At 41.1% G+C, this 26,178-nt stretch overlaps 1 protein-coding gene across 1 annotated transcript in view; it reads left to right on the top strand.

Annotated features, from left to right (window-relative positions):
- The window catches only part of TRPC7 (transient receptor potential cation channel subfamily C member 7), a 95,971-nt gene that overhangs the window by 66,278 nt on the left and 3,515 nt on the right, over positions 1–26,178 (top strand). Inside the window, exons 8-14 of the mRNA XM_086852167.1 lie at positions 411–575; positions 5,531–5,747; positions 10,415–10,648; positions 12,455–12,719; positions 18,908–19,103; positions 22,080–22,301; positions 24,736–24,816. Coding sequence (XP_086708293.1) covers positions 411–575; positions 5,531–5,747; positions 10,415–10,648; positions 12,455–12,719; positions 18,908–19,103; positions 22,080–22,301; positions 24,736–24,816 — 1,380 coding nt within the window. The remainder of the gene's footprint in view (positions 1–410; positions 576–5,530; positions 5,748–10,414; positions 10,649–12,454; positions 12,720–18,907; positions 19,104–22,079; positions 22,302–24,735; positions 24,817–26,178) is intronic.

Below are 26,178 nucleotides of genomic sequence, written 5' to 3' on the forward strand. Positions count from 1 at the left end.
TGTCAAAGGCCTCTGTCCTTAGCAAAGTCATCATGGTGTTTTTCAGCTTGACTCCCAAGCACCTCTGTGTCTTTTCTGAATCTCAGGGTACACTGTCTTACCCCAAGAGGTAACTTACTCAGAAGCATTTTGTCAGTGCTGACCACTGATGGATTTTGGGATTTGGCTCAGACATTCTGCTTTTTAATCATATAAAACTAGCTTTTCTCTAGAGGAGACAGGGAGCAGAAGCGATGCACATTCTGCCAGTACCTGGGGGTCCAGTGTGCCTGGTTTGCAGGTTTCTGTTTCTCTGTTGGACAACAAAGACATGACCTGTCATGTTCCATGGGCAAGTTCAGGGTTATTCCCTGAAATCTCAACCTCTTCAGACAATGCCATTGATGTCCTTATTTCTGTTTTTTTCACAGTTTGTTGCTCACCCCAACTGCCAGCAGCAGCTGCTCACCATGTGGTACGAAAACCTCTCAGGCTTACGGCAGCAATCCATAGCTGTGAAGTTCTTGGCTGTCTTTGGGGTCTCCATCGGGCTGCCCTTCCTCGCCATAGCCTACTGGATCGCTCCCTGCAGCAAGGTACAAACTCCTGGTGCTGTGCAGGGTTCATTGGTTCATTCCAGGCATTTTTACCCAGCACTTGGAATGTATCAACACAAGGCCTCTCATTTTTCGTGGGTGCCAGACAGGAGGTGCTCACAGAGAAGTGCATGTGAGAGCCAGGTTTTGGCTGGATCGTAGCAGGAATTGTTGTGTGGAATTACCACCTCGATTCCCTCATGTCAGAGCACAGTCTAGCAGAAGTTTATGAAGCTGTTTAATTTCCTTCACCCCTGTTGAACGTGTTGGGAGTTGGCACACCAGCCAACAGCAACACTTGTGGTGCAGTCTCAGAATTACAGAAGCCACATTTGAAGTGAGCAATATGTGGGAAGAACAATTAGACTAGAAATAAGTGGAGAATTTAAAAGAAAAACATAAAAACTAAAGGGAAAGAAATTGAGACAACCTCCACCCCCAAAACTAAAACTAAAAAAACTAAAACTAAAATTAAAAACTAAAACTAAAACAGTTTTACAGCAGCAGTAAGAAATTATTGAGAAAGTTACTTGGTTTTAATTTCTTGAGGGAGGTGTATTAAAATTTAAAAAGGGGGGGAGTCCTGGGGTGACTTTATGATGCTTGTACCCCCAGGACAGACAGCGGGACGCAGCTCTCCTGTGCTTGCAGTCAGATTTTAGAGAACTGAGGCAGAGAAATCCCCCAGACTGGTTTTTTTTCCCCTTTTTCTTTGGATCTGTTCAAACCTGCTCTGGAGTGAAACCCCAGACAGACCCCAGGAGCTCACCCCTGTGGCCCACCGGGGCCTGGGCCTCGGCACTTTCCAGAGCAGGAGGCTCTGATAAGAGACTGAGCAGGCCGAGCTACACCCCATGAAAAGGACTTTTCTGGGTTTGCCATCTCTTCAAACAGCAAAAAGTTTTATTGTTTAATATTATTTCACTTCTGTTAGGTAAACAGTTTTTTCCACTTTTCTCCAAGGAAATCTCTTCCCAAACCAGTTGGGGGAGGGACTGCTTGAATTTGCTTTCTGGAAGGACCTCATTCAGAGGTTTCCTCTCAAATTTGCCCTCAACCAGGACAGGGGGGAAAGATACTTTTCATCAGCTTTGATTTCATTATCCTAAACCTTTCATGCATTCTCATTTTTCAATGTTCCTTCCTTTTCACCCCACTAGACTGTGAAAAACCACATGTAACCTTCTAGCACAAAGTCCAATTGAAATTTCTTTCAGGCAGGTATTGTCTTTTAATGCATGCATTTACCTTGATCAGAACAATGTATTCTTGATTTTTGATTGGGGCCTGTGATAGAAATAACTGAGTAACAAACGCAATTTTTTCCCTAAGAATTGGTACCTCACCCAAAATCATCACTGTTAATTTCAGCAGCTGCAGGTTGATCCAAGAGCCTGATATCCTCTCACAGTGTTATTGCAGAAAATTCTACACAGGCAGCATCTCCACTCTGAGCAGCCCAGTTTTGTCCTGGTCAACTTTACAAGTGTTTTATTTGGCTTTTTACTGATGGAGGCAGTCTTGATGTTACACAACTGGGCAAATATTTTTTTCCATAGTAATAATCAGTTAAGATATTTAACTTAAATCAAGCCTGTCTTCAGAGACACACAGGTGCCCGGGCGTGAGTCAGCTCATTTCTGGACCAAGGCAGTGAGAAAAATGGAGGAAATCTCTAATGTGAAATACTGCAATAGGAGCTGTCCTGGGCAGCACTACTGCGTGTCACATTTTTATGATGTATCTTAGCTAGGAACATACTTTAAAGCCTGTCCTCCCCAACAGAAAAGTTTCTTTAATAAAGCTCTCTGGGATTAGAATGTACCATACCAAATACTACCCACAAAAATTTGATACATATATTGACTGGAGTTTGTACCTCAACCTTTCTTTTTTTTTTTTTTTTCACTCAGTTGCACAGAGCTGACTTTATTAAAACCAGTTTTAGTGTTTGTCATTAATTCACTTCTGGATGCACAGGCTGTTCACATGACCCATGAAGTTTCAGCCTATCCTATCCTGAAATATCCTTCCTGACTCATCCATGTCCTGAGGGCCTGGGTGACTCTGAAATAAACTGTTGCTTTTTATGTTGGACACCAAATTTTTTTCATTGGTGATCAAAAAAGAAAAGAGATTGGGTAGAAAAATTGCACAATCTGTTGCCCGAAAATGCAATGACAAGAGTAAGTGGCACTGTTAGGATTGTCTGCAGAGCTTCAAGATGTGTTTTATTTCTTCCCAGGTTGGTTGAAGTTCATGTTCAAACATTGCAACCCTGAGAGGTCACTCATAGACAGCCCTCATTGTCTGGGCTGTTCTCTGATTTTCCTGAAGCCATGCTGCAGATCTGTGGGCTGCAGCTCCCACTGCAACAGACTCTGAACTGTTTAAGAACTGGAACTTTAATGGTTGCCTCTGCCTAAGCCATATCTGCACCTTTTTACCCCTAATACACACGAGATCACTACAGTAGCATCCTTCATGCTTCTGCTCTGGCTGTAGTTCTGAGCATAGTAATGGATTTTTTTCTTTATAAGGTTTCTATCCTTTTTTTGTTCCCATCTCTATGAGCATTTGGAAAATTTTGTAATGATATCACACAACATATTTTTGTTTTGACATGAATGTATGTTTCATTATTTTCCTATCATAGAGATACGATACTAAGTCATGAAATTATCTACTCTCTTAAGAGTGAACCTTTGTATTCACACGCTGTCAGGGTTTCTATCTTAGTAGTAACAGCCAGACACTACCCTGAAATCCTGGTTTGATGAAAGGTGGTATTTTGATTTTCTAAAAAATCAAGAAAGCGATACACTCATGCAGTTACGCACCTTGAGTTTAGCTGTATCATGTTGTTTGAAAAATCTTATTGTCATAAAGCATTCGACTGGCTGGAGGAATTGACACTTCATTAATTTTTTATGGAATATTTTAGTCAACACCTGTAGCCCTTAGCTAAAAATCAGATTTCTGAGAAGATATAAAAAGCATCAGCTCAAGAAAATAATGGTAAGCTTTCTGCAGTAATAAACGGGACAAATGGCTGATGGAACGCTAACTAAATGCAGATTTCTGTTAAAACATGAGAGCAGTAAAGGAAATTACCCATGGAATTCATTTGGTTCTGTAATACATGGGATTATTTCTCTGATAACTGAGACTATGCTACTTTAATCTAAGGTCTTTCTTTTTTACACTTCTATAGACAGCAGAAAAAGTGTAATTATGTGGAGAGGATTCATGATGCAATAGGTAGTGCTTTTTCTCTTTCAGTGATTTCAGGGTAGAAATGAGTCTCATAGAGATTGCAAATGCAGTTTCTTAAAAACTTCATGCTAAGGATCCATGGCTGTTGTTCCACTTTACTCTTGAAATCTGAACTCTCCCAGCTCATAGGAGGAAAACATCTGAAATATTACTGTGTTACATTTTTCAGACCTGTCCCATCACCTCATCAGTACTGGAATTATAAATTCTACTACAAAGCATAAATCTACACAACATCAACCATAAAAAACTGTTGAGAACTACACTAATGGTGACCTCACTGCAGGTGACCACTGAGACTGGTTTCAACACTCTTCATTCACTTCTATGTCTGCCTAGACAAGATTAAATAAACCTGGATTTCAAATCAGTGCAGTATCTACCAAATTAAACATATCCTTATTTGCCTCAGAGAATATTAATAAGGACCTTGGGAAAGATCAGATATTTTAATTTTCTTTAATGAAAAGTCTCTCCAGTATTTAGAAACATGCACATCTTCCAACAGGATTTCCCATTCTGTCAATTTTATAACATATTTTATTGACATTTTAAAAACTCTAATCAAAAAAATAAATAAAGCCCTGAATCCCAGGACTTCCTTTGAATTTCTGCTAGACCTAGAGACTTCTTCTTTTGAAATATTTCCTGTTCTGCCATAAGCAGAGACCAGGGCTCCTTGGAATTAATCTGCTATTGGAGATAAATATGAAAACAAGTAATTTCCTTTTTACGTCCTTTTTCCTATGAAGTTTTATTATCAAATCAGTGGATATTAATAAAAAATGGATGATACCTTGGCATCAAGGGGAATAAATCAATGAGTAATATACTGAAAAAAAAATCCAATTGGCTTTGAGGGGAGTTTGGAAAGGCCCCATCCAGGCCAGCTTTTCCATTGCTCCTGTTGTGTCCAACACTACAGGCTTCAGCCCTAGTGCTCCTGAAAATGCTTTCTATCTTTCTGGAGTAATGTTTTCTTAGTTCACAGAAAATGTAAAATTAAAAGAGTGATATTTAAATTCATTAATGAAGGACGTTTTCAAGAAGAACAGAACAATTATCCGTAGTGAAGAGACCTGCTGCTCCTGTTCTTGGCTTAGTGTCTTGAAATAAATCCTTGTGTTCTGGGAGTAATTCTCTAGCTTTTGTACTAATTATGAGAGAAGACTATCATAGCAAAGCATATGAAAAGCATTACTAAAGAATATTTAAACAGAAGGCTATTTCTTGCATGCTGATAATGAATGAGGAATTCACCATTAATAAAAGATCCTAATATATAACAATGATTTAAGGATGACAATTGTGTCCATCATTAGAATTTATATTGACACACTAGTACATTCATATAACACAGACACAAACAAACATCTCTCTCTTATAAATGCCCTGTCTCTTCATTTTCCACTCGCCATATGGCCAGGACAATGAGATACTGCATGTGGGTTTAAAGGGGCATTGTAACACATTGCCATGCATAGAAAATTACCCAATGCATAATGTCTAGTATCAGCAAATAACAACTTGAACAAATCTAAACCCTATTTAGCTAATGATCCAGAATCAATTACTGAATCCTTTTCACCGTGGGCAAAAGGTTTCAGATTTTTATAGTGAAAAAACTTCTAGGAGGTGTTTTCATAAAAAACCTTATGACTGTATATGTTCCATTGCAGCTGGGACGTACCCTTCGGAGTCCTTTCATGAAGTTTGTGGCTCATGCAGTTTCTTTCACAATCTTCCTTGGACTGTTAGTAGTGAACGCTTCTGATCGGTTTGAAGGAGTCAAAAATCTCCCCAATGAGACCATCACAGATCATCCAAAACAAATATTCAGGGTCAAAACAACCCAGTTCTCATGGACAGAATTGCTGATCATGAAGTGGGTATTGGGTAAGTAAAACCAAAATGTCTACAAGTCCTCTGTGGAAATTCAGCCTCATTAGGAATAGCATGATACATAGTGACAAGAAAAAGAAAAAAAAATTAAAAAACCAACCAACCAAACAAACAAACAAAAAAAAAACCCAAGCTAAACAAACAAAAAACCCAAACCAAGAAAACTCCACAAAACTGAAACCTCCCACTATGAGTCTAGAGGTTGATGTCAAAAGTTTTGACTAAAAGAGGAGCAAAGAAGACTTTGATCTTGGTCACCACTTTTGAAATCATTGCATGATGCTTAGCAAATTCTCATTTACCTGAGTTTTCCATTTTCCATTGTAAATGCTATAGATGTTGCCTATTGAGCTCTGATGGTTTAATCATTACATCTTAAAGAAGGTAATATTATAATAGAAACTTGTGGCTTCACTGTGGGACAAAGTGAGCAGAAAAAGGTGTGATGAGTCTGATTAATTAACCTGCCATGGGATCCTACTGTAATTCACTGAACCTCAGTGTCTTTGTCTGCAAAATGAGTATAATGTCATTTGCTTTTTTTGTAATGCACTCCAAGATCTAGTGACGAAACCTGCTAGGCAAGTAAGAGCTGGATTTTATGAAATTCCTAGTATGAAATTTTTGCTGGTGAGAATGGACAGTGCAGTGCTCAAATCTCATAAAAGAAATTAAGTTATTCAACAATTACAAAGTAAGGATTCATGTGGGTGAACCCTTTGAGTGCAGAAGTGCGCCACATGCACAGGTTAAATTTCTAAGGAGTTTCAGACAAATTCGGATGTCTCACTTTTCCTTCAGGCATCATTTACTCATGGCAGGTCACTTAGTTTGAACCACTAATCTAAACAAGTTTGGGAGAATTTATCAGGAAATTGAGCTTATCAACTCTGTTGAATCTTTTTCTACCTCCTCTATAGCTATTTTTGCTCACCACCATGATTTTCATTCTTTTCTTGCAACAAGTAATTCCACTGTTCCATAAGTACTGATGGCATTAAATTCCCCTGAAAAATAGGATATGGCTGCTCTATCTGATGACTTCCTGGCCAATGTTTCTTTGTCCCCCGTCCCCTCAATAATCAGAATCCTATACAGGATATTAGGCTAGAAAATACTGAATAGATGCCAGACTGGATAGAGTAAGACTGTAAGATATATTTTTAAAATTATAATAAAGCAGTTGGACAAGATGATTAGATTTTAAACTAGGTATTCTTTTTCTTATGGGCAGTAGGTATCTGTCTGCTTGTTGAGTTCCTGAGAGATGAAGAAAAAAACATTTCATTTAAAGTGAAGGTTTTCACTTTTCTGGGAGAAGAAAGGTGATTCATTGTACAGACTCCTGGATATAATGAGATTTTCTAATGACTGCCTACATCTGCACTGACAGTCTTCTCTGGCCATTTTACCTGCTTGTCTCCTTAAAGCTTCAAGTAATGTTTCAGCAATACTGAGGTGAAAGTTTGGTGCACATGGCCTGCAGACACCTGCACTTGTTGGGCCCTGTGTGTGACCCTGGACCTGTAAAAGCACTAAGGGTAGAAACTTCTGGTGCTAAAATCTTATAGGTACTATAAATACCTATATGCAAGTAGAAATATGATTAAAATGGCCAACATAGACCTACTTAGTGGCCTTTTCTGATACAGTGACTGTGTAAGTGCACAAGGGCAGGCTGCAGATGTCATTTAACTGGATTTCTGTAAAGTCTTTGACATGGATCCCTGCAACATCCTTCTCTCTAAACCAGAGAGATGGATTTGATGGGTGATAGATGGATAAGAAAGCTATTGTAGGGTTGCACTTTGTGTTGTGGAGCCACTCTCCACTGATGGACATCAGTGCCAAGTGGTGTCCCTCAGGGCTCTGTACTGGGAGCAGTGTTATTTAATACAGCCTTAATGACACAGGCAGGGGGTTCAAGTGCACCCCCTTAAATGCTGGTAAATGCTGGGGCTGACACACCTGATGGATGGGATGCATCATCCAGACAAGTTTAAGGAACCATGGGGATCTCATGAGGTTAAACAAGACCAACATCCCTTTGTACATGGTGCACAGCAGCTTTGGCTCATGCATCCAGGGCTCATTACATGCCTTGGCTGCCTCTTCCCTGTGGCCAGGCCTTCCCATCTCTTGCCTTCAAATGAGGAAGGCTGGCATTTTCCTTGTGGGCAGTAGGGGCAGAAATGTGCACTGAAAGCAAGGGGATTTATTTCTAAATCCCCACTGCAAAAGCAGCAGTTAAAGTCTGGGTAGATGCAATCTGAACACTCTTAATCTCCTAATCCAATGGCCTTTGGTGGGCCCAGGAAGGCTCAAAGGCAACTCTGCAACATCAGCTGCTCCTGATTTATGTACCAGGCCAGAGGATATAAAAATCTGTCAGACTGTTCCTTTTTGTGCACAGGTGGTGAGCAGCACTTCTTGCACACTCCCATTTTTCTTCTAGATGGTCTGTGCCTGTATCTTGACTCTCCTTCCCCTTCTGAAACCAGAATTTCCCATCAAGGTGACATTTCTGATTATCCCTGCTGTGGGAAGAAGAGACATGCAGAAGCTGGACCCAGGAGCTGCTCATATCCTGCATCTCTGAGCATCAAACTCAGGGAAATGACCCCTGCCAGAGCCATTGGGGGCCTCAGGAACACCACACTGGAATATAATCACATCCTGGCAGAGCTGCTTTGTCTAACTGCTTCTCCTTATTTCTTACACCTCATCTTATGTCCCATCCCCTGCATTTTACCTGATTTTTCTCTTCTCAATACTTTTATTAAGGAGAAGCTTTGAATTACTCTCTCACAAGGTATATTCAATTACCCAGCAGTACTGTCCAAGTAATTACTATATCTTTTCTACTTGGCCTGAATAGACATTTTTAAAAAATGATTGCCACAAAGTTGGGGAAAAGAGCAGTGGAAATTATAGGCCAGTAGCATCTTACTTTTACAGAGGGATTCTAATTTTACTCAGACTTCTCAGTTTTAAACACTTCTTACTTCATTAATCTGTGATTTAGGTATATTAGGTGAGCAAAATTAGAAATAAATTTGGATGGGAGTAATTTCTGGTCATTGGTGAGCAAGTGCTTTGTTGGGCAATGCTACCACGCATGTGTTATTTCCTTAAGTGCTTTAATACCTTCATAAAGCACACATGTGTAATGCACAGGGATAATGGCTCCTATCCATCATTTCTGGAATGGTTTTTATTCAAAGTAGAAATGTTTCTTTAATATTTCATCCTTGCTCCAGGAAAATTCCTGAGAAACCAATTTTCCCACCTTCTCCCTTAGGCTATTTTTTATTAAGTCTCACTCGCCCCTGCTCAGCATTCTGCAGATCTCAGGCTCTCTCCCAGACAGACCAATACTGGGCATAACCTATATCAGGGTAGATCTCCAGGGAGATTCCAGGGCTGTGGAGGTCGTGGGCTCTCTGTGACCTTGGCTGATGGTGCTATGGATAACCCAGCTTTCCTTTTTCTCTTTAAATCCTTCCCCATGCACAAGGAGTGACAGCAGCAGTACTCCACTCCTCCACCCTCCGGCTAAATTCCCACTGACCTGTTTCCCTCCCTGTAACCTGGCTTCCCAGAGCACCTCTGGGGACACCCTGTGCTTCCAGGAGGTTCAGAAGTAGCCAAGCAAATGCATTTACATGCCACACCACCAGAGCTTCCAGCAGGGAGGATGAAAGGAGTTCACAGAAAGGAGAAGATTGCAGGAGGTCACATGGAAATTGGCAGGCGCTGCTCCTTCTTGATTAAAAGTGAATTTTGCTGCTGCTATGGAAACAGGACTGGGTAGAGCACAGGAAATATTTATCAGTGGGTTAAATATTCCAGCACTTTAGCTATTCAGGAGTAAGATTTCAGCCCTGGAGTCCTGCTGGTGCTGAAATTTGGGAAAATTGGTGAATCTGACCTGAGCACTTTGACTGAATTCACTTGTCCACCCCATATCTTCCCAGCAGGGCATGGATGTCAAATGCTTGAATTCACTGGGTTTAGCATTTAGTAAGTTGGCATTTGTAAGTCTGTTGTCAGAAATCATAAATTTGGGCTAAATTCAGTGTTTTCAAAGTGGTAGGTCAGACTTTAATATATGGAAATTCATTATTTAATACAGAAAGCCTTATGAAATTGGATGGGTAGAGCTTCTGTCTTACCCTTTTTCAATCATACTAAACTTATTCTTGAACTGTTCTGTTGGCATTCTTAAAATGGACACACCCATTATTTTAGGGAAGGAGGAAAAGAGCAGCAGACAAGCAGTGCCATCTTCAGTGCAATGATGTAGGAAGGTCATTTTGGGGACAAGAGAGGAAATCTGCATTTTTTCTGACTGTATCAGCAGCAGAATTTTCTAGTGCCATCAGAATTTCTGAACGGTGCTTTTCCTGCCATCATCAGAAATCAGCTTTCCCACTGACTTATATAGTGACATTTTGAGATTTCTGCTTCATAAGCATGGAAGGACACACTAACTAAAAGGTTGTATTACTTTTTAAGAAAAGGTGACATTCTCAATAAATTTGTTTAATTAAAGAGTCTTGCTTCAGTCTTAGAAGCCACTGCAAACAGGAAACAGATCTGTGTGAATACAAAAACACCTTCTGTGTTTGCCAGTTACAGATGCTCTGATCCCTCCACAGGTATGATATGGTCAGAGTGCAAGGAGATCTGGGAAGAGGGTCCACGTGAATATGTGGTGCATCTCTGGAATCTGCTGGACTTTGGGATGCTGTCCATCTTCGTAGCATCGTTCACTGCCAGGTTCATGGCTTTTCTTAAAGCGTCCGAGGCACAACAGTACGTAGATCAGTACGTTCAAGATGACGACCTCAATAATGTCACCCTTCCCCCTGAAGTTGCTTACTTTACCTATGGTAAGATACTTTTTACTATCTAATACTTCCTGTTCTGTTAGGTTAATGTGTGGCACTACTGAAAGCTATTTATTTCTGCTATTTATATAGTTTTTTCCTAAACAAACCAAATTATTTTCCCTAGATCTGCCCATTCCAGCCATCTTTCTAAGCAGTCAGAAAGGATCTGAACCTCATTCAGCCTCTGCTCTTGTGCTACAGCTACATTCAGGTCAATCACATCCTGAAAATGTAGTTTGAGCAACAGATAATCATAATCTCAGAGTGAGCAGAATTACAGATTAATTAATCTGTTTGGTTTTTCCAAATGAGAGAGGCAGGAGATGTGTGAACAAACACGGAATCTGAGGCTGCAGTAACTCTGCATTTCTGTTACATCCAACACCTCTATAAAAATAAATAAAAATAGCAATAAAAATAGCTGCTGCTCATCAAAACCTACATTTTTGTGGAGCCTGTATCACCTATAAGTGCTGACATTGGGAAATGCAAGCCACAGCAGTGCCTTGAAAATGTTATTTTGGATGGCTGAAATGGTTTTCCTTTGCTGTACAAAAATGAATAGAGCTTCACACGTGTGTGAGGAGACATTGCAGAGCTCTGCAAGCTCTAGATGGCACCCTGGGCAGAATCCATAGGGATTTTTGCTCACAGGGAGGCTGCAGGAGCTCCAGACTGAGCACCAAGGAGCTCCACCTGCTCCCTAGGGCTGTGTGGTGGTTGTTCTAGTGCTGTGCTTGGGCTAGAGAAGAGACCTGAGGCAGCATTTCCTCCACTGCAGACAAGTCCCACACAGCCCCAGAGCCACGTGCCTGACCCACAGCAGCTCCAGAGCCACGGGATCTGGGTGGCCCCACCAGCTCAGCCTCTTGCATCCCTCTCTGCCCTTGCAAGCAAGAGGCCACAGAGATGGTGTTGTGGCTTTTCCCTCTCTGGCTTTCTGCTCACCCATTTAAAGTGAGTTCATGATACAAAGGTGCAAGGGGTCCAGAACAGAATATCCCAGTGAGATCCTGTGAATTCCTCCATCTGCTGCTTTTCCTTTGGCTCAAATTACTGCAAATAATGCCTAAGTGTACTGCTGTGGCCCTGAAGATGTCACATGTTCTAACTGTGAGTCACAATCTTTCCATCAAGAACCTCAGTTGATGCAAGGACACTTATAAGGCATATTAGTATAAATATTTACATTTCAGCAGATTAGGTAAATTATGGATATCTGGGACTTTCTAAAGTAAAAATATTAGAGTAACTAGAGTTAACCAGTTCAGAAACTGGTTTTAATTTAGAGGTAACATGAAAATGGTACACAATGTTTATACCTGCTTTATCTGAACAAATCCTAACTTTCTTATCTAATGGTGGGGATAAAGATCTTGGTCTCCCTAATGCTTCCTTTCCAAATACTGACACAGTGCCCTGTATCCAAATCTACAGCTACACTCCACTGTGTTGTGGTTTTGGTTCTCCATCTCAAGAGCATCAAATGGAGAAGGCACAGCAGAGTTGATATTTAATTAGGAAACAGAAAATATCAATTTTGTTTAAAACCATGCTGGTTTTTTCACTGCATGGCTTCAGTAAATCCCTGTGATTTGGTGATTTCCCGCCTTTGTCATATGAAAAATGCAACTAATTCACTTTGTACAGCGTGTTGTGGTCCAGTGAACAGTTGCTCCAAAGTTGTTTTTTTCTCTTTAACTCCCACCCAAATGCAAGATTGAGTCTGGAAAAGGGTCATGTATCATAGTAGCTTCCATCTAACCCTTTTTGTTACTAACACCTAGTGTACATGTATTGTTTTAGCCAGGAACAAGTGGCTCCCCTCGGATCCTCAGATCATTTCAGAAGGCCTGTATGCCATAGCTGTGGTACTCAGCTTCTCCCGCATTGCTTACATTCTTCCAGCCAACGAAAGCTTCGGCCCCCTGCAGATCTCTCTGGGGAGGACTGTGAAGGATATCTTCAAGTTCATGGTCATCTTCATCATGGTGTTCCTAGCCTTCATGATTGGGATGTTCAACCTTTATTCTTACTACCTTGGTGCAAAGTACAACCCTGCGTTTACAACGTGAGTAGCCACGGGAAGGAGCCCGTTCTCTCAGCCCCTTCTGGCCTGCTGCTGATGCAAGGTCTGTTCAGGTAGTTTCTGCTGCAGCTGTGTGGGGAAATCACACCCAGGTTTTGATAGGGAAACTTGTACCACAGCCTGCAGCCCTGGCAGGGGCTCTAGGCCTGAGTGTAGAGACAGGAGCAGTTCAGGACTGGCTATTTCTGGAAATCAAAATAGCAGATCAGGGAAATGTTTTGTGAGATGTCCAGTTCAATGTGTCAAGAGAAGCAGTGGAGAAGTTAAACTAAGTTAAAACTAAGTTAAAACTAAGATTACTGTTCTTAAACCCGTAAGATGAAATGTATGTAAAACAAGGAAGGCTTTTGCTTCTCCGAGAGCCAGTGTTGTGGGTTCAATTCCCATCTGAGCCATTCATTTAAGAGTTGGACTCAATGAGTTGGACTTGGTCCTTGTGGTCCCTTCCAACTCAGAATATTCTGTGTTTGTATGAAGTGTTTTAGGACATTATCTGAGTGCAGCTGTGATTATTGGGTGCCCTTCTTCAGAGCCACCTGCTGGTCATGGTGCTGAAAACAGCAAAACCACCCAGGGTTCTTGGGATGTGAGGTTTAAGTCCTGGCCAGGAACTTTTCCCATGCAAAAGCTGCACAGAGCATCACAGCAGGCTCCTCTCCACAGTGGGTCTGCCTGGACCATGCTCACCTGCCAGCACCCACAACCCTGCAGAGCTGTCTGTGCTGGGTGTTCCTCCTTCACCTTGTCAGGGATTTTGGGAAGAGAAGGAGGTTGGCAAATGCCAGTGGCATGAGGTTCAGAGTGAGGCTGCTTTTGGACTTACAGCCCTTTGGTGGCAGGACAAAATGCAGTCTTGATTCTCCAAGACCCCAGGAAGACAAGTCCCAGTCCTGTGGGGGAGAGTTGGGGTCCTGAAGGAGTTTTCAGAGCAGGGGGCAGTTCTGCTGAGTAAGAGGGATGTGTCCCATGCATCCAGGGGAAAGCCTCCTCCCTTGCACTGCAATGTGGCACCGGCACAGCTCTGGCACTGTCAGTTTTGTGTCTCACAAATCCACCTTGCCTTGCCTTAGGGACACAGGGTGGGGCTTTCCTTCCCACACACCTGTCTGCAGGAAGCTTGTCATGTTTTCCCCTTGCTGTGAGCTGACTTGCAGGAAACCACTCCAAAGACACAGTGCCTGAGCCCACAGGGGTTACTGTGTGCACAGCAGACATTTGATGCTGCATTTAATGTGTCAATTCTGGAATGTGTTACACAGTGAGCCTGGAGCTAGGCTCATCACTCCTCTTGGAGTAATGACCTTTCCAGCATCCTTTCTGTCCTGCAAGTGGCTGTTGTCTTCCAGTTTTACACACCACCCCTCTTGAGCAACATGTAACCTGTAACATAATGTTTATTTTCCCTTGTTGAGCCAAATTTGCCTTCTAGACCTCTCCTAGAGTCTCAAGGTTCATTTTAGTGGAAGGATTTGTGAGACCAGATGCATTTACATCTATCTGTGCTCAGTCATTTGGGAGAAGAGAACTGAGTGTGTGGGATGTGACTGGCTTCAGATTTGAAAAGAAGATGCCCTTGAAGCACAAGACTTAGTGAGAATCAAGTCAGTACCATCCCTGACTGCCTTGTGGCACAGCAGCCCTCACTTATGGCATCCCCTGGGCACATCCCTGGAGAACAGCACTGACAAATTCCAGACACTGGTGCAATTCAGCACAGTAGCTCTCTTATTAGCACTCATTATCTAAGTGCATCTTCCAGTAGTTACTGTCTTCTGATTGAAATAATGATCAAACATTCATTAAAGTGATGACTCCTCACTGGAGTAAAGATTGCTTTAAATGCCCAAGGGATATTTGGACTGGGGAGAGATCCTCCTTAACTTCAGCCTGCTGACTACTTATCCTGGAGGGACTTAATGTTGTTACAAAGCAAATTTTCCATGAGCATAAATTTCCTTTTCAAGAATTTGGAAGAGACTTAAAAATACTTACTTTCTTCTGATTATTTAAACACACAGGAGTGACAAATGATGATCAGTGAAAATGAGCCCTTTCATCGTGTGAAACAAAGAGAATAGATTTACATTCATTCTGAAAATCCTTCTTAGACATTCCATACAACAAACTAGAAGCCCTGAGGTAGAGAGTCTCAAACAATTTTAATAAGCTAATTACAAGGTTATTTTGGCAGATGGACAGAAAACAGTGATAGCAATGCTTCCTGCTCTTTTTTTTGTGACTGCTTGTTGGCCCTGCTGAAGGTGGTGGTCTCTGGTTGCCATTAACTTAGTCATGGAAAGGAGGAAGATTTTAGTATTAGAGCTGGATACAGAGCTCAGCTGTTCATTCACTGAAAAATCACTGGGGCAAAAAGGGGTAATGCTTACCTTGGTGTCCTCATAACACTTCTGTGCCTTCAGCAACTCAGCAGGCATTTCCTGGGGGCATGTTTGTGAATTCTAATGAGGATGGGTGAAATTTTGCAGCGAGTTTTGTAGTCAGAAATGTGACTCTTTAACTGTGGGACCTGATTCTCAGAGGTCACTTGGACAGTTGTGACAGAAAAAGACCCGTTGGATTTATGCAGGTAATTGACTGTGGCCAGTTCCAAAGAGCATTGACAGCTCCCTGGATTGCCTCAGTGGGAAACCTTAAACAAAGAGCTGCACACTAAAATAACTCCAAATTACACATTTAAGAAAAACACACCTTCCCAGGGCAGTATGTAAGCAGAAATAAAGAGTGTATGCTGAGGGAATTGCTTGCTTAGTTCTAATGATAATGGTGAATGTTTGGTTTAACTTTCACCCTCCCTTGCTACTGTACTTTGAAACTGTGTACTCAATTTCTCCTCTGTTGTCATCTACAGAGCAAGCACATAGCACCCCAGTGGCCTCTGATTTGAGTTATTATACAAAGTTTCTGTCATTTCTTTCATTTTGATGTTCTTGAAGCAAAGGAAATAATGCAGTTGTCTTTACTCCACACAGTTAAATATAGAGATTATTTAACTAACCATACTTTCAAAATTTTTTGGAAGTTCTTCAGTGCTGAAGAGCAGACAATTTCCACAGCAGTTGCCACCATGCCAGCTATGTTTATCTGTTTATCAGAGGCTGTGTACAGCACACAGCTCTTGAAACAGCCTGTAATTAAGAACATGCTATGCAAACAAAATCGAAATGGAGGCAAGGCTGATTGTGTTCATCTTGCTTTCTGCATCAGAAATCAGGCTGAAGGCTACAAGGCAAGGTTTTCTGTCTGTCTCCCCAAAGGGGAATGTGACTCACTGTTCAGTGCCAAAGCTGCTTTGAGGCTTGAGGGTTTTTTCCTACTTGTTTTGTTTTGTCAAAATGTGATAGTTTTGTAGATTACATTGACTGCATTGCTTTTTTTGGCAGAGTTAGTTCTCAACATCATTTAAGGAGATAAATCTGAAAGGATGCCTTAAGCTTTCTTAAATAAGAGGGCACAAGACTGATATGAAATGAGACCCTTGCCATGATCCTTTTTGATGAACAGCACACTGATGTTTACAAAAGAGAGGAAAATCTGCAGAGATAAATGGCCATGGTTTGTTAGGAAGCATCACCTTCCTCGATACAAAATCTTGAAATTTTACTGAAATAAGTGTCATGAAACAAAACAAAAAAAATCTCTGTGGTCTCCCCAGTGCAGCAGTCAGTTCTACCACAGTCAAGAGGGCGACTGCTGCATACCCACCTCCACAAGGAGCATCAGCCAATCTGTCACTGCCAGCCCCACCTGCTGCCGGGAGCTGTCAGTCTGGGCAGGATTCCTGACTTCCTAAATCCTTCATTTGTTTGCCTTTGAGAAGGATAAAACACCTGCTGACCTTGCAGGAAGGGGGTAAATTGCTTAGCTGGCAACAAGGGGACACACTGGCATCTTGGAATCTTTGAGAACTTGGCTCCCAACGCCCCGCTCATGTTTTAGTGAGAAGCTCTTGAAAAAAACAGAAAGCCCAACTGATGTTCCCTGCAACCTGTGCCAGATCTCGTGAAATCTGGCAGCAATCTAAAACAGAGAAGGAAAGAGTCCTCCAGCCTTTTTGAAGGGTAGTGATGGACTAGAACAAGCTCTCCTTAAATCATTTCCTCTGGCAGAGGGAGACCTGCATCTGCCTGGGGACACTGCCAGACATCGTTTTGGTGCTACAGGTTAGGCCAACCTCTCCAGCAGCCTCCCAGTCCCACCACCACGGCCACCGGTGCCTTGTGTGACCCTGGAAATGAGGTTTATGGACACTCCAGAGGAACTCCTGCCCTTACCTCTGGGAGGTCAACGCTGCTTGCAGCATTCACTGCTCATTAACTTTTCCAGGAGAATCTGGCACTGCTCCAGAAAAGAGGTTTATGTTTAAGCTGAAGAAAAGGAGCAGAGCTGACACATTGTATTAAAATCTGCCGGCAGGGTGGAAAACTGAGCGGACCTTCTAAATTAAAAAGGAAAGTTAATAGCAGGGGGCAGCTGGGCTCAAGACTGGGAGTTATAGTTTTTATTAGTGTGGGTTTCAATGCCAGAGATCACTGGTGTAGTATGTGTTCCTTAACTGGAAAGTACATCTATTGAAGAAGATTGCCTCTGTAGAGTGCAGGGAGTCTGACACATTAATACCAGGTCAGCTCGGCTGCAGATGAGGGCAGCAGAAAACAGGAGAGGAAATGCACAGCAGGTGGAGCAGTGATGGCACCTGAGTACAGCACGGTTAGAGATCATCCCCCAAAGGTATCTCTGCAGCCACACAGAGCAACAGGGGTCAGGGAGTGTGGATCAGTAGCTCTGGGGATCAATAAAGCTGTGCAACAATTATTTGAAACATGACTCAAGGTTACACCCCAAAAGACAAAATATAGCCTAAGTATTGTAGTCTTTACTGTAGTTTTACTACTACTTATAAATGAAATGGAGTACCACAAATTATGAAGGGAATTAAAAACTCGTTTGTTTCAGGAGAAAGGAACTGTCCAGGAATCTGCACCAGCTTTTCCAAGTGTCGAAATTAATTTCCCTTGCTTTAATGAATGGTATAATTGATGCTGAAATTGATGTGAAGTTTATTTTTCTTGTTGAATATGCCATGGTTTGTGTCTATAAGATGTTTTTGTAAACAGATTTAGCAGGATTAATCTGCCATCCTAGCAAAAAACATTTCATCAAAATTATCTTACATGGCATTGTTTCATTTGAAGGTGTTACCTCCTAGCACTAAGGAGGATAAAGGAGGCAATTAACTGTTAATGGGCTAAGGATTGCTCGGCAAAGGCAAAATGCCTTCCAAGTTAAATATTAGGCAAAATGCTTTTAAAATGTGCCAGCATCCCTCCTCTTCCTCCTCCTCCTTCTGTCCTTTTCAGATGTGGCTGCTCCCCTCCACTTTTACAGCCCCAACTACTTGGATGTGAGTCTCCTTTTGACCTGTTAGTCTGGCCACATTCTTCTTTGTCATTGGCTTATTCCCCTTTTCCCTATCTTTCAACCTTTCAATTTTCCTCTTTTTCTCTTCTACTTTCAAGCAAGGATAATAAGCAAATCAAAATGCCTCTCTGCAACATCTTCTACCACTCCTTAAATCCATTTTTTTCCTACAAATGCTTGGGTGTCTGATATGTTTGCAGTCCCAAAGCAGAATGGGAAGAAAATCAGACTATGGTCTGACTATATTTGCACTCTGTGTTCTTTATATTAATGCCACAAAGCAGAACTTTTCAATCCCTTCTCCTGGGTAAAAGACACGCTTCTCTTCTGCCCTGGAAACTGCATAGAAGGAGGTCAGACTTGGTTCTATCTTCTCAGGATGAAAAAAGAGTGAGTGTGTAGAAGCAAAAGCCCTACATAAAAAGTTTCAAACTTCAAGTTGCCCATGGATTTGTTATCCCTATTAGGGATACAAAATCCAAGTGTAATGCACCTGATAAGAATAGATGGAGCAAATCAAGGCACACTGTAACTTTGTAGTATTAATCAGAAATCATATTTCTTTATCAAATCAGGAAATGTGATTTGGCACTTCCCTGGGTGATGCATAATGGGTTGAAATAACTATGCCAAGACATATTTATATTTGTGAATTACTGCTTTTATTATTAGCATCTGGCCTGGCTAACCCGATGTCAACTCTATAAAGTGGTTGTTTGTTTTATTTCTAGGGTAGAAGAAAGTTTTAAAACCTTATTCTGGTCAATATTTGGCTTATCTGAAGTGATATCTGTGGTGCTGAAGTACGACCATAAATTCATTGAGAATATTGGATATGTACTCTATGGAGTATATAACGTGACTATGGTGGTTGTGCTGCTTAATATGCTAATAGCCATGATCAACAACTCCTATCAGGAAATTGAGGTAAGATAAATCAGATTACAAACTCAATGTGCTTAATTGTTACTGATAATGAAAATGCTAAAAACCCAAGGAGGCCGTAGCTTACTCGACATCCAAGGTTAGAATCCTGGAAACATCTTACATGGTATAAGAGTTAAGGCTGAGTCTGTCCCCAAATTATGACTGACTTAATAATCAAAAATGAATAATTTCAATACCTATTTCAGCTTCCTTGTTTTCTAATGACCCTCTGTGAGTAAATCAAATTTCCTCTATGTATATTTAATGAAAGTGGTTTGTGATATTTTTCAATCCCTTAGTTAGTTATGATAATTTATCCTTGTGTGTTGCCTTGGCTGCATTGCTTACTTATGACAGAGTAATATTTCTTCTGATTTTTTACCCTGCTCTCTACTGCTTAAACACTCCAGCCCACATAGATCTGAAGCTCATATGCATTCATAAAAACATTTAGAAATTCCATATTTTCCAATTACCAGGCATAAAATTTGATACAATTTTTTTGAGAAGTCTCTGGGGTCTGCAAAACATGACTTTGTGGACATTTACAAAAAACATCTTTTAAAGCATATAAACAGAGCCCTCAAGGAATATCAATAGATTTATGCAGAAAGGCATTTGCAGGGTTTACCCAGCCCTGCTCAGTAGTGTGGCTATTAGCAGAGTGGATTTGCTAAATGCTTTGGACATAAACAATTCCCTGCTAATCTAAATAAAGGCAGAAAAAAATTGGATAATGTTAATGTTGAGTCACCTTTTACTTCTAATTTGTTAAATGTCAAACTTCTGCAGTTGGGTTTGTATTAATTACTTGTCCTAATCTTCCCTCAGAACCTGACATTGAAAAAGGCCAGGGCTGAAAATATTTTCTTACTGTAATGTCTGATTCATCCATGAACTGTAGTACAAATAAAACTCTATCCTGTGTGTGCTGTAACTCAGTCTAAATGTCAGAGAGACCTTACATATGCTCTCTGTCCCAGAATCTTTCAGGACTGCAGAAAGCAGAGTCATTTCTCCAAAGGTTTCTAATCACTTAGGATCAAGCAATTCCCTGAATCCTATTCAACTGAAACAAGCTTTACTTCAGAAGGGGTCTCAGCTCTTACTGCATTATCTTGTTTATTGTAGTAGACAGATATACTCTTGAAGAAAAAAAGATACTTGAAAATATCTGAATAGATGTCCTATATTAACTTTCCAGTTTAAACTTTGTGATGGCCATTTTCTTGGCAAATTGCTTTATCATCCTTCTTGATTGCATGGAAATTTTCAAAATTTTATTGAAGATTACTTGTAAGTATCAGCAAGAGAAACAAGTATGGGCTCTTTGGCCCAGATCCTCCTAATAGAGGAAAAACTAGTTCTTCTCATATTAGTTCAGTTCAGTACTCATTAGAAGTGAGATTAAAGAGAGTCATAGAATCAGAGTCATGTAGCTTGGAAAAAAACTGTAAGATCATCAACTCCAACCATTCATCTAGTACTGCCAAAGCCACCACCAAACCATGTCCCCAAGTGCCACATCCACACATCCTTCAATATCCCCAGGGATTGTGATGATTGCAGAGAAAGTCCCTATTGCCAAAGTGTTTATCTGACCAGAGCAATGTCAGTAAGGTCCTAGGATGGACATTACTTGGGAATTAAATTCCTTTATGGTCAGTGGGCAGATGTTTTATTATCAGTTGGAGTGACAAGACCTTTTGTCTTGTATTTTCCTGCCTTCCATTTAACATCTCTCTTCAGGTGCTTCTGGTTTTCTTTTGTTTATGAAAATACTATCAGATATTGGTTCTTCCTGACAAATTTGGATTTATGGAAAAAAGTCCTTTTGCTAGCCATGAAACAGAACTGCTCCCATCAGTAGTACTTTTAACTGCTTAACAGAAAGGGATTAGAACTGTTCACTAGTGGTTTATTCTGTAATTCACCTGAAGGATTCTGTGAGGTGCAACCCCGAACTGTGAGAACAGCAGATGGCAGAAGTGAATGCTGCTGCTCTGGTAAAGACACATTGCTGTAACTGTGGCAGAAATCATCTCCATGTTGTCATGCCTGTTCCTGACCAGGTTCTAGAGGTACAGGGTAATCAGAGGTTTTGAATTCCAGCAGAACACAGATGTACATGAGTACAGGGAGCTGGCAGATCCACACCTCTGTTGCTGCTTCTGCCCTCCATGTAAACCAGTGAACACAGTACAGCAGCTGTATCTCATTCTTTTGTCTGCCTGATAAATGCTCCTGATACATGGCCCTGATCATCCTGCTGTATAAATGCCAAGTGAATGATTTCCTCCATAAAATATTTCCTAGCCTTGCCCTTGTTACTTGGAAGTGATCCTGGCCTACTTTGACATTCATAAAGGAGAGTGACAGACACTGAATGATGGAGCTTTTCTCCACCTTCATCAGTGGCAGGAGGTGAATAGTAGGAGAATTAAAGTGTGTAGGGATACACGATGGTGAATGCAGACAGGATCCAAGAGGAAATCAGCTGATGATAGAAAAAGCAGTGTCTGAGCCTCCCTAAGGGGATTCCTGGCCAATGATGGTAACAATCTTGTAAGAGATGACACAGAGCTTTGCAGTTCATCTCAGTCTTTGCTGTTGTTGTGCTCATTAAAGTTTCTTCTGCTTTCCATGTCTCTATGTTCTGACACATTCAATTATCAGCATAGCAAAAAAACCCCAGATTGTTACTGAGACAACCCCTTTGATATACAAGGAAACAGTCTAATATTTGGAAGGCACATATGCTCTGTTTCTGCATCACAGTTTAAATTTTCCTTGTTTTGAGATTATCACAGAGAAGCCTACAAATACACATTTTGTGCAGGGGCCTTGATCTGGCAGGCAGAATCTGGTTGTAGGTTGTAGTTAACTCCTACATGTATGTTTGTCCTGGTCATAGCTAAATTCCTTTCTATTTCCTAATTTGGATGTTGATTTGTTTTCCCTTCTTCCCTTCCCAAGGAGGATGCAGATGTGGAGTGGAAGTTTGCACGTGCCAAGCTCTGGCTATCCTACTTTGATGAAGGAAGGACTTTACCTGCTCCTTTTAATCTAGTGCCAAGCCCTAAATCATTTTATTATCTCATACTGAGAATAAAAATGTGCCTCATAAAACTCTGCAAATCTAAGGCCAAAAACTGTGAAAATGACCTTGAGATGGGGATGCTGAATTCCAAAAAACGGGTATGTTTTATCTCCACTGTTCAGCTTCTTTGTGGAAAGGATTCATGCTAGGGAGCTTCTGGAGGGGGTTGCATGACACACGGGGACCTCAGGGACAGCACAGCTGCTCACAGGACCTCATCATTGCATGTTGTTCACAGGCCTCATATTGCACATTGTTCACAGGCTTCATCATTGCACATTGTTCACAGGCCTCATCATTGAACGTTGTTCACAGGCTTCATCATTGCATGTTGTTCACAGGCCTCATATTGCACATTGTTCACAGGCCTCATCATTGAACGTTGTTCACAGGCCTCATATTGCACATTGTTCACAGGCCTCATCATTCATTGCATGTTGTTCACAGACCTCATCATTGCATGTTGTTCACAGGCTTCATCATTGCATGTTGTTCACAGGCCTCATCATTGCACATTGTTCACAGGCCTCATATTGCACATTCACAGGACCTCATCATTGCACGTTGTTCACAGGCCTCATATTGCACATTGTTCACAGGCCTCATCATTCACTGCATGTTGTTCACAGGCCTCATCATTCATTGCATGTTGTTCACAGACCTCATCATTGCATGTTGTTCACAGGCCTCACCGTTGCAAGCAGAGGGTCCTCTCAAAGGAGTGGCCTCATTGCACCAGGCACAAGGAAAAGGGCAATCTTTATAAAAGCAGGCACTTTTTAAACTTTTGTAAAAGCAGGCACTCCAAGGCCAAATGAGCAAGGTCAAAGAGAGGGGCAGAAGCCGAGGCACAAACAGGCTCACAGCTTGTCTGGCTCAGGCCCCTTGTTGCAGGCTCTCCCAGCAGAGCTGCGTGATGCTGACCTGGGAGGGGAGAAATGGGGACACTCTCCTGTGTGCAGGCCACCCTCAGCTGTGACCTTGAAACACAGACTGAGGAGAAGGGAAGTTGCAGAGTTTGCCTTTGGGACATGCAGGCTGCTTTAAGGTCCGTCTGGATCTCTTGGAGGAGCAAACAACCGAGCTGTCCAGCTCCAGACAAAGCCCATGGCCGCCAAGGAGGATGGATCATCCTCCCAGGAGTTTGAGAGAACTGCTCAGGTCTGGTGCTCACCCAGTCTCTGCCAGCACCTAAATTGAAAAGAGAAATCTGTCCATGGGGTTTACTCTGTATTAGCAAATAATTTAACTACCAGCATGGGGAGCATTGCCAAGATAGACAAGCATGTCTACAAACGCATTTAACGCTGCTATTGATTACTGGAAGAACCACTAGAACAGTGGAGTCTCAAAATGAAAGAAATGTTTCTCCTTCAACTACTTCAAATAATGATTTAAAAATGTTTTTTAAATGTTATTTGAATCAAATTGCACTAAGCTGACTTTGTTTGAAACTTAATTTCTGCTTCAAAGCCTAAAACAAAGTAATAAAATTTTCTCTAAGCCTCTCCTTCCCCAAGACAGATGAGTGAAAATGTCTGGCTTGCCCTTTATCGTGGAACTCATGCAAAATTCATATTTTCCATGGCTTTAGCATAAACAGTTAAGAGTATCAGACATTTCTCGCTTGCCTATTGATTTTGTTCACACATCATCTTCAAGAGTCTCTGTAAGCTCATGACACACTTGTAAGTAAGAAAGATTTTTTTAAAAAAATTACATTATTACTTCAGATAATTTAATTATAATTTGATTATAATCAAATCATTATAAACATCCTGATTTGAAAGAAAAAAAATTATTGGGATCTCTGGTTCAACCAGGGAAGAAAAGCCCTTACCCAGGGCCTTCCCTCTACATAGAATTCCATTTAGGTGCACAAGTCTATGATATCTATTCCTCTGAATAAGTGATTTTTTTAAATTTTTTTTTGTTAGTCTTGGACCAAAAACCTCAGAGGTTTTTGGATTACAGTCAAAGAAACCTCCAACAAATATTGTGTGTAGTGTCCAGAAAAGTTTCCTTGGAAGCTTCTACAGCTGTCATGCCTCTGATAAAAATAAAATAGTCTATTTAAAAAAAATACATATTTTTCTTGAGCCAAAAGAAGTAGCAAAGAACACTGCTGTTTTGAAGGACCAGTGGAAATTGATTGTGTTTCGGAATTTGGTTTTGTACCACAGTCTCGTTCATTCCAAATAGAAGTAGTTATCTTTCTTAAGTTGTGTTCTAAATTGATAAGCATCAGACTCATTACGATAAAAGTATTTTGTGCCTCTTAACACCTTGTCTAAAACCTGTGTGTGAATACCATTTCTGCCCAGATAATTTAGAATCTAGATTTTTTCATTAATTTATGTGGTTTTTATATTCTTTTCTGTCTTCCAAAAATTTATTTTTTTGGCCTGAATGTTCTGGCTTTTACTGTACATAAAACCATTTTGTAATGTTTTCCTAAAGCTTCATTTGGGGCTGTCTGGGTATGAGAAGCTATCATTGATTTAATCATATCATGATGTTTTATAATTTCAGAAAGTTCGTTTTCACTCTAGCATTCAAAACACAGAGAGTTTTTCTGGGAAGAACGCTTATAACAAGCCCACAAGATACCAGGTAATCACAGCATGAAAGCAAGAGCCAAGGGAGAATCTGCAAGGGTCACGTTTGCCTTCTCGCAGAGGCTGCCACCCTGGGATGTGCCAGGCTGGGCATTGGCACAGGGCTGGGCTGGGGTATTCAGAGCCAAAGGCAGCCTCTCACCCCTGGAAATATGCACGTGTTAGCATTTGTCATGCTAATTAATTCCACTCGAGGGTGTTGAACTTAATACAGGATACATCATCCAACCTTACTTCTCCCATCTTGTATTGACAGCATTTCATTTCCCAGGGCTCAGAGTCATGTCTCCAGCTGCTGCATTACCATTTGCATGTGCTTCCTCTGGCTCATCCTGCCAAGCTAAACCTGCAATGTGCTATGGTTCAGAACCCCTGTGGCTGCAGAGGTGGCACAGGGAGCCACAGGTGTCTGTCCAGCAGGAGTGTTGTGCCAGCAGATGTGTTATTTCTTGTGCAAACCTGTGCTAGGCAATTAAGTAAACAGACTGTGTCCCCCAGGAGTTTTGCCTTCTTTTTTAACATAAAGTGAAAAAGAATCTGATGACAAGTGATGTGTCTGAAGTGACAGACATTAAAGACAGATGAGGAAAATCATAGTTAAATTGGCTAAAATGTGCAGTGGCAGTTCTAGAAGTGGTTTGTCTTGTGTTGGTACAGCTTCCAGCATAACGGGCTCCCAAACTGTTTTGCAGACCAGTAAGAAATTTCTATTGGTTTTAAAATATTTTCAGACTTTTCTGCAACAATAGGAAAAATCTAAGCTAGAAATGGGATACATTCACTCTGATATCTGGAGTTAGTTGGCTTGATTCCATCAAATGAAAAGGATGAGAGATTGTGTCCTGCTCAAAGTAGTATTTCAGTTCTTCTGACACATTCCCATTGTTCAAACCCACAGGTGATGTGTCAGCCTCTGCTGGACTGGTTCTTTTAATGTAGCTATTATTTCTCAATGAGACCACCTAGTGTTTGTGGTAAATTAGATCCTTATTTCCAATACTGAAAAAGCCAAAGGCGGCTGTGAAAGATAAATAGAAAAATAAGTACCTGTTATTTTGTTTTTAAAATGCCAGGTTCTTCTTCAAACTACCTTAGAACATTTTGGTTGCTGCAGGAAGAAATTGCCCAAATAGTATAAGGAGAGTATAATAGTCTTGATTATCTAAACATAAAGAAGAAGGAACAGTGTGGTAATCTGGCTGGCAAGTTTTTCTTCTACAGCTGGGAAAACCTTTGAAAACCTTCTTGCTGAACTGTTTTCTCCAGCATTTATCATTCTCCAGTGTTTATCAAGTGATGTGTCTGCAGCCTGTGCAGTCTGTGTATTTAAGACTACATATGGACAGTGCTCTAGAAG

The sequence above is a fragment of the Cyanistes caeruleus genome, chromosome 15 (genome assembly GCF_971803275.1).
Source record: "Cyanistes caeruleus chromosome 15, bCyaCae1.hap1.1, whole genome shotgun sequence".
NCBI classification, from domain to species: domain Eukaryota; kingdom Metazoa; phylum Chordata; class Aves; order Passeriformes; family Paridae; genus Cyanistes; species Cyanistes caeruleus.